The sequence below is a fragment of the Leptonychotes weddellii genome, chromosome X, assembly GCF_054177405.1.
Source record: "Leptonychotes weddellii isolate Sample4059 chromosome X, ASM5417740v2, whole genome shotgun sequence".
NCBI lineage: Eukaryota > Metazoa > Chordata > Mammalia > Carnivora > Phocidae > Leptonychotes > Leptonychotes weddellii.
The window spans coordinates 4,477,890-4,493,385 of NC_138385.1; the positions used below are offsets into that span (position 1 = coordinate 4,477,890).

The following is a 15,496-nucleotide window of genomic DNA, read 5'->3' on the forward strand; positions in this document are numbered from 1 at the left end:
GGTGTGATTATTTTTGGGGGGATCAGAATGCAAATCACGCCTTGACTAGTTTCTATTCGCTGAATTGACTAGACTGGGCATTGTAGTGTCCTATGGACAGAGCTGGTGGTGGAACTCTGCTTTTCATAAGCCTCATGGACAACTTCCATCTACAGTCTTTGTGAGCACATCAGCCCCACCCCCAGGGGAAGAGTAAAAAATGGATGCTATTGTCATGAAAAATGTGAAGCTTCCATGTGACTGTTGACAATAATCACATCACTTTCACTGTAAATGATGGTCTGCAATAGTGTGTCAAAAAGCCAAAAAATATAGCACTACTAAATATTTTAGTTTAGTAAAATTTTATTGCAAAAGGTTTTAGCCCTGATAATGGTCATGATTGAACTGACTTAGACATACTGATTTCTTTTTTATGTGTAATGAATATTATATATGACACTTTTATAGTGAGTATTTTATAACAGTATTTAATGTTTTCAATTTTTGATAGCTGGATGTAAGAATTCCACTAATACAGGATTTTATGTAAAAAGAACCAATATAATGCAGATTTAGCTATTTTAATTTTCTTGTATACCTTTTATCAAAATATTTTCTTGCAACGGTGAAGGTTTCAATTCTCAAAATGGCAGAGTAGCTGTCTCTAGCAAAGGATTAAGTACAACTATAAAATGATGAGTTACAGGTCCTACAGAACCGCTATTGTAAATGACTCTCTTTATAATAAATGTTCTGCAGCTTTTATATACTGCAGGAATTCTGCAGCGTCCTTACTGTAAGCTGTTGTGGAAGAATATTGGTCTGAACCAAATTCAAAGCGATTTTATGAAAACCTATGTGTGTGTATGCAAACTATCTCCTTCTTCTCATGCCTCACCCGATTATTTCCTTAGGTAATCTGGCTCTGACTGACTCTCTTGTGGGGAAATTAATCTTTACATCCCGATTTTTCAAAGTGATTTTTCATTCACAAACCCATAGCTGGAAGGCTTCTTAAAGATCTCCTAGACCAAACCTCTCTTTTTCCAAAAGGAGAAACTGAAGTCCAGAGAGACGAATACGTGGCCATAGTGCCAACTGGTGGCCAGGTCATACCCTGCTCCCGGGCCTCAGTTTTCCCATCCATAAAACAAGGGGCTCGAACTACAGGGGGCCTTCTGGCCTCTAAATGAGTGTTTCTCAACCTTTGTTTCCATCATCACCACCTCCCCCCGGGGCCCCTGTGGGAGTTATTTGAGAGATTTTTTTCACACACATCCACTGAAATATAAAGACCAAAAACATACTCAACATCTCTTCATGTCTTGTGGCCTGGAAGGTCACGCACCATTGCAATGTCTGACTTTTTTACTTTAGCCCCCCAAACTGGTTTTTGCCCCCATGGGGGGGATGGAATATCCCCAAATGAAAATGCATTTTCTAAATGGCTTAGACCAAAAGTGATTTGGCGGGGGGTACACATAAACACGACCCTGGAAGGTAGAGAGTGATGCTGGGTCTTAATCCTATGCGTGTATCTCTGTGGCTCTGATTTTTCTCAGTTCTTCCGAACCTCTCCTACACGGTCTCACGTGCGTGCCCCACTCCATGAGCCCGTGGACCAGCCTGTCAAGGGAGCGTTTGTGCGCTCCCTTGCCCCGATTTTGAAGGGTCAACTCCAGAGCCCTTCTGTGGTGCTGCAGAGTTGAGGACATGCAGAGCAAACCACTGGTCTTCAAGCCAGCAGCACTGCCTTCCAAATCTCTGGCTGCCCATACGATGGTCATGGGCATAGTCTCCCTAGTGTCTCCAGCGGAGCAGGCACCCAGCCTGCCTTGTCATTTCTGTCTGCAGGAGCAGGGGACAATAGCTTTCCGAAGGACAGCTCCCACCACAGAAAGGTTAGCCGTAGACAATACCTGATACCTGAGCAATGTGGATCGCGGTGGGAAAAGGACAGAAAGTAGGGAAGCAGCAGATGCAGGCATAAGTCACAAGTCACAGTGCAGGGGCTGTCGAGGTACGCTAGCACAGCCCTGCTGGTGTCCAACACCGCGGGCCAGCTAAGTCCCGGATGGACACACTGCTGTGATGGAGGATACTGGTTGTTGTTGTTTTTTAACGTAACGGAGTTGAACGGATACCTCTAAATGTGCTGGGGTTCCGTCAAAGGTGAGGACCCTGAATTGAGGCACTGCCCGTCTCTGGGGGTAGTGAAGAGCATTATAAATACCCATGCCTGGGTCCCCGTCTCAGAAATTCTGATTCCGTCTGTCTGGGGTGAGGCTTAGGCATCGGGTTCGTTTTAAAGCTCCCCGAGTAGTTGTGACATGTGGTTGAGACCCCCCCGTTAGGAGGAGCAATCAGGACAACTCAACATGCTGAGGTCATCATTGGTCTAGGTGGCCAAGACCCTTGGAGGCAGCGGGGCGGTGCATCCTTGGAACTCCGGATGACAGAACTTCCTCTGTGGGCCTCACTCAGAAACATGTAATCAACGCAGCACGGAGCTGCGTTTTTTCTACACACCTGAGTTTCCCCAAGCCATTTTTTGAGTCCACCTGACCAGCTCTCAACAACCTTCTCTCTGCCCACACCAGTCCTGATTGACTGGAAACAATGGGAGTTCCCACTTTCTCCAGGGCAGTTTCGAGAGTCATCTCAAATTCACTCGAAAGCCATCAACAGTATATGGCATTTAAGTTCGGGCAAGGGGAAGTTCGGGCAAGGGGAAGAAGAGTGAGGACATGAATAAGGGCAGGGCAACACGCTGCCAAGAACTTGGGAATTCTGGTGTAAGGAATGAGCCAGCCCCAATCTGCCTATAGCGGAGCAAAGAGGAAGTTGGACTCATTTGTAAAGTGACTTCTTTGTTTCCCTTCAAAGCATGATACCTTAATGGGAGGAAAGCAATGAGAGGGAAAAACCTACCAGTGCATCAGCTTTGTGCTTCAGCTTCTTAGCCTCTTGCATGTAATAATCAGCATTGTGAACCCTAAAGAAATAAAACAGGCTCTTTCAGCAACCAAAGGTTCATCTTTTCCCTGAAAGACTGAAGAGCCACAAACGGTTTTGCTATAAATCCATTCCAATGCAATGCCCTTGAAAGGGCAGGTGGGGAATGCTCTCGTTCATAGAAGAGCCAACCTTGCAGTAAGCCCGAAGTGTAATGTGAAGTGCGTAATGGCCCACTGGGATCAATAACGGTCCCCTCCAACCCAGCCATTCCACTGTCCAAACATCCCGTGGACCCCAACGAACCTAGCTGCTTCTGGCACACTGTTCAATCTGAGGACACAGATAAGAAAGGGGGCCAAAGCAACCTAGAATTAAGCACTTGTCTTTGGAAATGGTACCAGAGCTCCATGATAAAAATGGGCCAAAGACATTTCTCGGTGGGGACAAGGGGGTATGTGGGGAGGAGGGGCTGCCGCTGAGGTTTTACTTTGGGTAAAAAAAAAGAAAGCCATCCTGCCTGCACCCACCCCCATGCACCGCTCCCACACCGTGTCCGTGATGATCTGGGGACAACGTACGAGTCGTCAAAAGTGAGCTTGGGTCTCCGGACATTGGTGGTGCTGCTGGACAGAAGGGGCAGGGCTGCCCAGGACGCCATCTCCAGGTGACTGCTGTCCATGAGGCCAGTGGTGATGGTAGAGGTGATGGTGGAGATGGTTGTCGTCGTGGCTGTGGTAGTGGCTGTGGCCGTGGCAGTGGCGGTGGCCGTGGCAGTGGCGGTGGCAATAGCTGTGTTGGTAACCGTGACGGTGGCAGAGGGTGTCTTTTTTGGAGTGTCTCCACCCTGGGAAAAAGGACAAACAGCTGCCATAAGGTCCAGCCTCTTAGAACGTCTTTTCATATATACTTTGAATGTCAAGCACAGTAGGAAACAAGGCAAGAGAAAGAAAACAATGCACACAGCTTGAGAATAAACAGGTGACCCTGGTAGATCACCAGCTTTTGTTCTATGATGATACCGACCACCGAGCTAGTCAGGTGCTGTGATTACATAAGCCATTATCCCATCACGACAGCCATTGGCAGATCTCGTAGGGGACGTGGGTGGGGAGAGGGGGAAGGGAGAGAAAGAGAGAGGAGGAAGGAGAACGAAGACAGAGCAAGGGTAAGTGTGAGGGTAGGGGACGGAGAGAAAGAAAGAGAGGTGACCCTGAAACAGCCCAGAAACTTCCACGAGGGTAAATAAGGTACTCCAGTCACTCTGCAAAATGCCATAATCCAGTGCAGCAAACTGGGCCTTAAACCCCGGGACCAAGGCTGAAGCTGCCCTTTGGTTCACTGAGGCCTTGACTGACGTCTGGCTAGGTGAACGTCACACGAGTGCCTCCTCATTTTGAAGTCTTGGGATGGTGGCAAGACTTGTACTTCTGTGACAGCGCGTGTCAGGAGACCACGGTAGACTCGGCCCTCCCCACCTGGCAACGATGGCATGATCCTGACTGTTCTATCTCCGACCCCGCTTGCCATGGGACCTCCTCCTACCTTCTGCTTGTCTGAGTTGGTATCTCTCTAAGGTTGGTATCTCCCAAGGTTCATTCCTCAGGTCTCTTCTTTCCTGACCTTGACAGGATTTGCCAATCCCGTATGCGTTGGTGCAGATTTGACAATATGTGGATCACTGCCAAAAGGAAACCTCAATCTTACCCTCTCTCTAAAGCTCCAGATGTGCGGTGATCACCTCTGGCTCATTATCACCAAGATGGCCCATTAGCCCCTCAAACTGCCCTGAAACCAAATTGATAACCAAACCAGTTCCCTCTTTCTGTTAATGACGGGATGGTCTTCCCTTGTCACCAAGGCTGGATTTCTCCATGGCAGGAAGGGCACTGTGGTCATCCCTGGGCTAGGAGCATTGGAACCAGTGTACTCCCCACTTTGCCTTCCATCTGAGCTGCTCTGCTTTAATCAGCTCTATATATTGAAGTGCTGCAAATTCCTTCATTTCAAAAAATGATAATGATCCTAAAACTCTTTTGAAAAGAGCTTCAAAATAAAGTGAATTTCACTGCCCTATTTCATCTTTAATTTCTTCCTCTCCATTACCCTTATCCAATCCATTACAAAGTCCTATTCATTGCATCTCCCCACCATTTCTCAAAGCTGTGCCTTCCTTGTCTGAAGCCTCCAAGTGCGGGCCCTCGTGGCTTCTGACCTAGACCATCAGCCTCCTGGCTGGACCCCTGACCTTGGAGCCAGCTTTTCCAATCCATTCTCAATCTGCTGCTGGCCTGCCAGAGCTTCTTACACAAAGCTCCATGCATTTTACTGCCTTGCATCCAAAGGCAAACTCAAGGCTGAGCTCCTTTGCTGGCCCGTGAGGTCCTCCCTGATCTGGCTTCACCTTTCCACTTGATCTCCTGCTACTCATTCCCACGGACCTTCCCCCAGACTGAACACATCCTGCCTTCTTCACTTTCTTGCTTTGGTTCGTGTGGAGTCTTAGAGTTGAAAGAACCTTCCCTTCATTACTTTTCCTTTTTCACCTTGCGATAATTTGCTCCACTTTTTAATTAAAAGAAAAAAATTTGGGGGGTGCCTGGGTGGCTCCGTCGTTAAGCGTCTGCCTTCGGCTCAGGTCACGATCCCACGGTCCTGGGATCGAGCCCTACATCGGGCTCCCTGCTCTGCGGGAAGCCTGCTTCTCCCTCTCCCACTCCCCCTGCTTGTGTTCCTTCTCTCGCTGTGTCTCTCGCTCTGTCAAATAAATAAATAAATAAATAAATAAATAAATAAATAATCTTTTTAAAAAATTGTGGTAAAATACATACGACTAGCTTCTTTCACTCAGCATCAAGTCCTCAAGGTTCATCCATGTTGTAGCACATGTCAGAATGTCCTTCCCTTTTAAGGCTGAAGAATATTCCATTGTATGGACAGATCACATTTTGTTTAACCACCTCCCTTCATTTCTAAACTGTCCTCACCTACTAAGGCCCAGCTCAACAAATGCCTTCTCCTCCAGGAAAACCACCTTGTATGTCCACAGCCAGAAGTACTTTAATCCTCCTTGGTCCCTTCAGAGATCTGAAGTCTGTCTCAATCCCTCTCTATGACACCAACCACCAGCCATTTTATATTGTAGTTCTTTGAGCACATGTCTCATTGCTTACCTTACAATGAGAGCTCTCAACCCTGGCACCATCTCTGATTTCTGACATCGCTACACCACCCCATGCCCCCACCCCACAGCCTCGTGCTCCCAGTAATTTGTTGACTGCATGCACTCCTACCTGCCTTAGTCAAAAGGGTCAGTTTAAAAATAGAAGTCAAATGTGAACATTTCTTATGTCCAAGCAAGTCTATCTTTTCCACTTGATCCTGGATCTTCTGATTATCAAAACTTCTTACCATCAAGAGCTCACTGAGAGAAATGTGGTGAGAGGCTATCCATCTAACAATTGTTATGATGGATAGGGAGAAAATGGTTGACAAATCATCATGGATTTTATTCCACCCAAACACATAAAAACATCGAAGCCTTCTAAAATTCCATGTTTCTACTGCCAAAGCCAGATGGCCCGGACAAAACAGTGGAGTCAGCCCAAGACGGTCCCACTCGTCCCTATGGTCAAGATATGTGACAAGGACCCCAAAGCACCTCATCCACTGCGCACATGGCACTGATGCATTCAGCCATGATCATGCAAGTTATATAAACATGTCCTCCGTCCGTGCTCAGCCGTCCATCGAATCAATAAACAAGACTTCACGCAAAAGTGGAATACAGAAGACTCTGAGAGCACAATATTGAAAACACTTTGGGAGCTGGAGGAAGCCTTATAGTTCATCCAGTCAAATCCACTCATTTTATGGACTCAGAGCGGTTTCGTAATTTGCCCAAGGCCACAGAAAACCTGTTGCAGTTTTAGCACTATGTACCAAGCCTCTTAACTCCCAGGCTAGGGCAAAAATGTACCCGTCTTCCAGCTTTCAAGCCATTTATGAAAAGAAGGGGCAATGGGTACTCAGTCATGGGAGCCTCCCATGGGAGACTCCAGTGAATTCCTTAAGGAGGGCAGTCCATTTCTAGGTGCAGATGGAACCATATTATCAGGTTTCCCTAGCAGCTTTTAGCTCTTGTAGAAATGACTTTGCAGATTCTTGTAAGCATCACCATTGTCATGATCACAACTGTATTAAGCACCTAATTCTTTGGGACAATACACCAGGCACTGTACAAAGAGAATCGCCTAGGTCTGGCATATGCCCTCCCAAAGCTCGCGATAGAAAAGAGAACCAGTTGGCGTTTACCATATTAATTACATTCAGTATGAAAAATGCGATTGATAGTATAATTACTGTTTAGAATAGATGGTTTAATTTCTAACAAGGTCAGCATTTTTAAATGTGAATGCAAATATTATGTAGGCACATGTGCGCACGCACACACACAATTTCATATGGAAAATGACTATTTTATAGTAGCACAATTTCTCTATACCAGCATTGAAATTTGCCTGGATATACGCGTGCCATGCCAGTCATCTCAGATGATGGAGGACTCTACGTTGGAGTCCTTCAAGCTCAGAGGCCTCATGGCTTTTCATGGAGTGGTAAATGGGCACGTTTGGTCCAGGGTCCACCAGGTTGGCATCAAGATATTTGAAAGCTCATTGATTTTCCCGTATTCGCTTTTTTACATTACACTTAAAGGAGACTAGATGCATACGGATGCTACATCTGCATATACATGCATTTACATGGAAAAGCAGATGCACTTGTCATTAATATTCACCGGTGACACTTTGCTTGTGGCTTCTGCGCTTCAGGTACCTACACCTGAAACAGATGGAAAGACTGCGCGGATGTGAAAAGTGATACAAAGTCTCAATTTTCTATGCTAATGGAGCAGCGGTGCTGAAAATCCAAAGGGCTGAATGATCCTTTAGTTGCGCTTAGAACCACAATTGTATGATTTTTAGCAACAGATTCACCTTTTAAGTTCCATCCTTTTGAGTCACTATTTTAAACACAATTCACACCTGCTAAGCTGGGTGGTGGGAAGATGCAACTGGGAGTTGCAGCTCCAGTCCAGTGACTTTGAGCAATCCCACCCCATCCATTGGTTCTTTCATTCACTAAACGATGAGTGCCTACACCACGTGCTCAATCAGTATTTTGTGTGTCCCCACCGCCGAGATATGAAAGTATTGGACCAAAGGATGTCCAAAGCCCCGAGTCTCCGCATAATAATCTGTTGGGAGAAGTAAGACTGGAATGAAAAATTCATCCTACATTAGAACAACTGAGGTTTGAAATAATGGAGAGTTTGCATATTTCTGTACACTGTTCTCTCTGCTTCTTCCTCCCATCCCCCTGCAATCACACCTGGTCAGATAAGCTGAGTCAACCTGTTTATACCTGATGATTATAATATTTCTTCTGAGATGCTTACATTTACGGATATCCCTTTGAAAGTAGCACAGAATTTGCCTTCACTCCTCTTGGGTTTGGTAGAGGCGATCTGTCCGATCATAGGGATGTTTTTGTCTTGACCAAAGGGGCCATTGCTGCCACTGATGTTTCTGCGGCGTGGAGGGTCCTCCGGCAGTGGGGAAAGTGGAGGAGGGAACAGCTTTTCTTCTTTCCTTCTATTTGCTCTCCTGGATGAACTGTTTCTGTGTAAACAAAAAGCATAGGGTGTCACAAAATTTTGTCTCTCTCTCATGATTTTTCCCATGATGCGGGTACTTTCAACTTAAGTACTATTTTAGTTGATGGCCCTCTAGCTATGGTAAAGAGTATATATAAAAATGCATGTAGACATAGATATCTATAGAGAGATAGAGCTATAAATAAATGCAAATATATGTGTCCAAGAATAAACACATGTCTTTGAAGCAGAACTCCATGGTAAATGTAACTGTCTAATGGAGGGTGCTACAGTGTGATATTTGCAACCTTTCGAGATTCCTCTTAATTAGATTTTTATGGAAAATCCAATGCAGACTTTAATCCCGTCATTTTTTAGGATGGTTCTTACTTATTTTGCCCTAGGACTTAACTGAATAATCACACAATAAATGGTACAATAAACAATTAGCAGAGGGATATTTTCTTAAGAAATAGTATGCTTGTACATTACTTAGCTATCAATAACACACTAAATACTTTTGTGACACATCGCGAGCCGTACGTCCAACATGTTCTAGGCCCACGCCAAGGCATAAGAAGCCCCTGACCTTACGCTGTTATACTGGAGTACTGATGTGCTCCTCTTTAGGGAACCCATTTGAAAACTATTTTGTCATATTGCCACAAGACATCTGTAGTCCTAGAAGTACTCCCGTGCTTTCAGACTGATTTATCTGCCCATTAAATGGGCACCATCAAAGAGACAGAGACTTCGGATAAAACAGAACAACTAAAACCTTATGCTAGCTGCTTAACATGGTAATTGGGTCATGGATTTTCATTTTAGTTACTGTCTTAGCCTAATCAATGAAGATTACTTGATTTTTAATCTTTTCTTAGACAACTAATATTGCACTGTGCAGCCATTTACTTTCCATGATTATTGACTACAATTTTCAATAGCAAATTAAGTCAACAAGAATTTATGTTTTCCTCTTGGTCAATTTTAGTCAGTGTCTAGCAATATAGATTTACAATTTCTCAAGGCAACAAATCAAAGATGAACAAGCATTCAAGTGGTCTGATTTCCTGAGATGGTAGAAGTCAATGCAATCTCCTTGTTCCCTTCCATTGGGTTGCCCAAATTTGCCAACTGTAATAGTACTTGCCATCTTCTCTATCTTTTCATAAATGTGGCTCTATGTCAAGTTTTGTCAAGCAGTGAAATATTTAAGAACAGTAACTGTTTCTGCCATTACCTTAGTTATGATTAATCAAAAAATATTTGCCAATGGATTTTAAAAATTGCTTTGATACATAGAACCACTTTAAGATAACTGTGATACTCAATTAAAGAATGGCGAACATCTGGATTAAGACTCATGCCCATGAGGAAGCTCCACAAACATCAGCCCCCACTAAGTATGACCATTACGGAGACATCGGACTTCTGGGAATTTGTATAGAGGGATGTCAAGCATTGCTGGGGCGTTTATGGGAGGTGAATGGTTCATTAGCTACAGCCACTCCTCCACTACTTGAGCTGCATCTGATTTGCCACTGGCCACAACAGTCGTGCTTGGCCTTCCCATCTGCCACTGTACACAGAACACTGCACACAGTCCAGCACATTCTGTGCAGTGGGCACTGGTCACCTGGGCCCCTTTCCATCTGTTTGGTAGTGAGCTGGAACCATGGGGCCTTTAATAACTTCCTTGGTGAAGGATACTCAGGGAGCAATTTTCTAGAGATCACTCTATCACTGTTATGGCTTATTACGAGAACAGGTTTTGCCACTTTGGGCACCTCTCGTAGGCCGAGGGGGACAGCAGACAAGAAGTGTGTCACTACCACCACCCAATGCATCAGAAGCCCTGCTGATGGTTCAAGCTCCCAAGGAGGTGTGGGGGGGAGGGGTGGTCCTCAGCGGGACCCTCCTGTTGGATGACGGGGAACTGCAGCAGTCATAGTCTGGCGTGGCATTCTTTGCTGGGTTTAGAACATTCATTTAGAAAAGTGAATGTCTCATACAAATTTCCAGGGATTTGGTTTGGAGGGTCAACAAGGCACAAAGGAGCAGACAGAACTTGAGAAGATGGTTCCCAGGAGAAGAGCCCTGAGAGGCCAATCCTCCCTTCCTTCTCTCTCTCTCTCTCTCTCTCTCTCTCTCTCACTCTCGGCTCCGGAGACTTTTCCACAGACCTGGGTTTGTTTGATGAGCCTAAGAATCTGCTCCAGGCCCTTCCTGAATGATAAACGCTACTAGGTAAACACTGCGTTCCTAACGACTACAAAAGCAGAAAGACTGTAAAGACCATGAGTTAGCAACACCATTTCATGAAGAACAAACTCAAATTATCAGACGTTTATTTAAGACTTGGTCGTGTCTCTTCCACGAGATGGGAGAAGTGGCGGGTCGCTGGGCTGCTTAGGGAGGCTAGCATCAGAGGCTGATGGTTGCGACAATGCCTCCTGCCCTTTCCTGGTGCCTTCGGGTGGCCTGAATAGGTCACAGCCTGGGAACTGGGGAGCTCTGGCCACCACAGCCATGCCATTTCAGTCTGTCCTCCAGGGAAGGAGGAGGGCCATGGAAGGACCATGCTTGATCACCGGGGGAAGGAGCATGCTTCCCCACAGGCCTGGCTCACTCAGGGGTAAAGAGGTCAGCTTGCCCCATTGGAAGGGTCGCTAGTCCTGAGAACTCCAAGTATGCCAAGGGATGTTTCAGAGCGAAGTTATACCAGACGCACCGTATAAAGAGCCACGGATCCTCAGGGAGAAGGGCAGCTCGGGGCCCCAATCTCCTTATTATACCAAGTGGATATAGTGGTACTTGGTCTTTTCCTACCTTTCATCTCAAAACAATAAGGACCTCAACAACTGTAAGCTGAAAACTTATTTCCGACATCTTATCTGTGGCAGATTGATACCGTATCACTGATGTGAAACAGTAATCTGTGAAGTCAATTGTTAGCAGCATTTAGCCAGATTGCCTCTCTGCTCTGGGCTGCTAATAGGCTCCCAAACTGGTCTTTGATGGAAGGAATCTCTAATGTTGAATGAATTTATGGCAATAATTATCTAGACGGAATGGTTCCAGTAGCTGACGTGACCGTTAGTTAAGTGGTATTTCTAAGATGCAAGAACTTGGTCACAACCCTTGGTAGCAACAGAGCCCAGGACTTCTCCAGGGAAGGCTGGGGCCATCTGAGTGAGGAGGTCTCCCGCCTGACTCTGGCACTTTATGCAAAGAGGTGCCAGCTGGTTGGAACTAACAGATGGGTCCCCAGCCAGCTTTCCCTGACACACAATGGCCCCGGGGGAGGGCAGCTCCCAGATGTCCCCTCTCTCCGGCCTCCTCAAACATGTCACTCCCCTGGCTTCTCAGGAGGTCAGGATGGACCTACTAGTCCTCAGGCTCTGTATTCAGGTTACGGAATGGCACCAAAGAGGGAGCAGCAGCTGGGTCATCGTGCAAAGCCTGCTTTCATCACCATCGAGACTGGAAGTTGCCCAGAAGCAGGTGATCTGGGTGCTGTCCCATTTTAATTCCTTCACTCCTTTGACTCTTCCCTTGGTGCTAAAAGGTCACTTTGGCCGAGTTTGGTCCTCCACGTGAGGTGGAGTAAAGAAAGATTGCTATAAAGCTCATGGAGTCATGCAAAATCTGGCAGCCTGCATTCCGGCCTTTATCCCACCCTTGTTAGACCAGCTGTCAGGACTGGCTGAGCAACTTCTGTTTCCTGACCTTCCATTCCTCTGAAACAGGACCCCCCCCCCCCCACCGCCCACAAAAGGCTTCCTTTGAGATTTCTGGGCGGGGGGGGGGGGGTCCAAAAAATCGAAGTGTCATACAAAGGACAGGGCAAACTCACTCTCTAGCGTGGGGAGGCTTGTGGGGTGGGGCTGGTGAGATGCAGGGGGGCAGCAGGCAAATAGTGGTGGCCTCCTCCAGGCGTTGCTTCTTCTCAGGGATTTTCTCTGCGATCTCTGTTGGCTTTAATGGGAAGAAAAATACAGAGCTTGAAATACATGGCACACGCAGGCATTGAAAAACCACGAGCAAGGTAGACAGTTTGCTTCTATTTTAACTTCTAGATTAGCCAGGGGAGTTAAATGCACACCTTTGCTCTGACAGAAAAGCAATCAGCCAAGAAGCTTGCATTTGAGCGAGTTGAGCTGCGCTGTGAACCTCTGATTAAAGATTGGGTGGCACAGGAATCTCCTACCAAAAGTAAAGAGAATCTATCATTTTCAGACCCTTCTTCCATCAACAATGTCCCCACAGATGAGTAGCGGAGAAACTAACACTGCAAACAGCACGGGGATCGTGGGTTACACATAAAGGTCACTTACACAACCAACATGCCAGGCAATAAACCATGTGTAAGACATGCCCCTGGTTGCACCGCTGTCATCTTGAAGAGCGGGGAAGCAGTAAGAGGGCAAGAGCCCCAGACTTCCTATGGCAGCCATTAAAAGTACTATTACTCAAATATCACTATGAGATGATGTTACTCAAAAAACCTGCCCTGAGATCTGGAGATACAACAGAGTGAGCCTAATGTATTTGAAATGGAAGAGGCCATTCTGGGTTTCCCCCTCTGACAATAGTTTTCTGGGGTTTTTTTTTTTTTTTTTTTTTTTTTTTAAGTAATCGATACACCCCACATGGAGCTCGAACTCATGACGCCGAGACTAAGTGTTGCATGCTCTACTGACTGAGCCAGCCAGGCGTCCCTGGTGATAGTTTGTAGCCCTGGAATTTAGCCCTAACCTCTTGCAGGTGAGGTTTCCACCAGTCGGGCCAACCACACAGCTCAGGGGACCCAGCAGGCTGGGCAGACTGTGTGTCTGCTAGGAGCCAGGAGCATCAAAATGTAACTGGGGTGCGGGGACGCCGATGTGTGTCTGGAGAAATTAACAAGGCCCAGGGGATGCACGCTGAGCCCTTGGGAGCACCTGGGTGCCCTGCTGCTGCTGGGGTGGGGACTGTGGGGTGTGGCCCCGTGAGTCCATGAAAGCAGGGGTGGCTTAAGGAGCCGATCCCAGGGACTGGCTGCCTGGGGAAGGCAACTGTCTCCACAGTCTTCTTTCCTACACATCATAATCCCTCATGTGCTATTTCGGATACTCTTCACATTGGCTGCCAAACCCTGACCATTCCTAACACTTCCTCCCTGGTCACGTCAAATACCGCATCTCCCATGGAAAGCATCATTGCCCTCACCAGAGACTGCAATCCACTGTCATTAGCCTCCTTGCACATGAGGCTCGAGATCACGTTCACCAACACAGAGCCGCCGCTCATGATCCCTCGGCAGACCATGGCGGGGCGGGGGTGCGGGGGGAGAGGGGTACAGCTTACCTTGTGCTTACGCTTGCCCTTAGGGACGGGTTTCTCGGCGGCCGCAGCAGTGGTCTGGCGCTTGGGCTTGGACGCAGCCTCCTTGTGGTCCGGCTTGGCTGGCGCTGCTTGCACTGAGTGGTGGCCAGGCACTCTAGACAGCAGGTCAAGGTCAATCTTCACCCAGAGATTTTTGAGGTTCTCGTGGTCTCGTAGAGGGGACAGCAGCTCGGTTGGCGTGACAGGGATGGGTGAAAATGCTGGCTCCTCGCCACTGGTGGTTAGGCTGCTGTTGCTGCTGCTGACCAAGGAGCTGAGGGTCAGGCTGGCACCACAGGCGTCCTTGGACTTGGCAGTATTGCCCCCTGGAGCGATGCACGGAGGCAGCACTTTGATCTGCAGGGTCTCTTCCTGATCTGTGTTGGAATCGGACGTGGACGAATCCGTCTCGATGAATTCCCGGGACTTTGGCACGATCTTACCAGGCCCTCTGTACTTCTTTTTCTCGGCAGCCAAGGGAACGTTTGGCCTCGGTTCCTTCCTAGGGACTGGTTTGTGGGCAGTGGCTTTGTTGCGGCCTCTTGGCGGGTCAGGAAGCTCCATGCTTTCTTTTTCTTTGGGGGTGCTGCTGGTAATATTTGGTTTGGGCCAGGTAAACTCGTCAATGCTGGTGTTCTTCTCGACTTTTTTGGGCTGTTTTTTTCCAATTGTCCTTTGAGACACTGTCTCAATAGTTGTTGACAACTTATGCTTCAAAGCCTTTGTTTCTGGAGTTTTCTGGGTCGGCCGTGGACGGGCTTTCTCCCTGATAAGACTGAGGAGAGGCCTCTCTTTGGGTTCAGCCAGGACCTGGCTGGGGGTTGTCTTCACTTTGACCTGGACTTCCATTGGCTGGATGATTGGAGGAGGCACAGAAACAGTCTCCATGGGTGTTTCATTTTGGCCACAAATAAACGACTTGTTCTGGGATGTCACTTTGTTAAGCCATTTATCCAACTGCCACTTGTTGGTTGAGGGCGGCTCAGGCTGCAGATGAGAAACAACGGTAAGAGTGCATCTCACATCTTGGTAAAATCCGGAAGGACCCTCCGTACACTGAGTGCTGATAAAAGCTGTGGATGTTAAGTGCCCATTCACACATTTAGAGACACACACACAGAATCTAAATTCATCAAATTACCCAGAGAGACAAATACTCCGCAAACCAGCCCCGATCTACTTATTTCAACAAACTTCCACTCCTCTTCTGAAAACAGTTTCCACTCCGGCCAGGAAGGAGAGAATTATTCACAGAGAGTTTTCCCAGAGGGTGGGCATGGAGGCCTGGCAGGGAAACCTGTTCCCAAAATCCTTTGGTGGGACTCATTGCTCAATCTCTCACCAGGAGGCAGAGGTAATGATCTCGGGTCCTGAAAAGCAATGTGAGCGTGCCTCAGGTGTAATTCAAAAGGAAAGGCTTTCTATTCGCCAAAGTGCCAGTGTCTCGTCTATGATGCTGTAATTCAATGCAAAAAAGAACAGCCTTTTCTATTTGTACCGAAGGATGAAAAGATTTGACTTCCCCCAAACCACCGC

General features: G+C 47.1%; 1 protein-coding gene across 5 annotated transcripts in view; it reads right to left on the reverse strand.

Moving 5' to 3' along the window:
* AFF2 (ALF transcription elongation factor 2) overlaps positions 1-15,496 on the reverse strand; it is a 443,996-nt gene that overhangs the window by 23,871 nt on the left and 404,629 nt on the right. For all 5 annotated transcript variants that reach the window (XM_081808150.1, XM_081808148.1, XM_081808149.1 and 2 more), the window contains 5 exons: positions 13,943-14,947; positions 12,450-12,571; positions 8,396-8,618; positions 3,519-3,784; positions 2,914-2,977 (listed from right to left, as the gene is read on the reverse strand). In XM_081808150.1, coding sequence (XP_081664276.1) covers positions 2,914-2,977; positions 3,519-3,784; positions 8,396-8,618; positions 12,450-12,571; positions 13,943-14,947 — 1,680 coding nt within the window. The remainder of the gene's footprint in view (positions 1-2,913; positions 2,978-3,518; positions 3,785-8,395; positions 8,619-12,449; positions 12,572-13,942; positions 14,948-15,496) is intronic.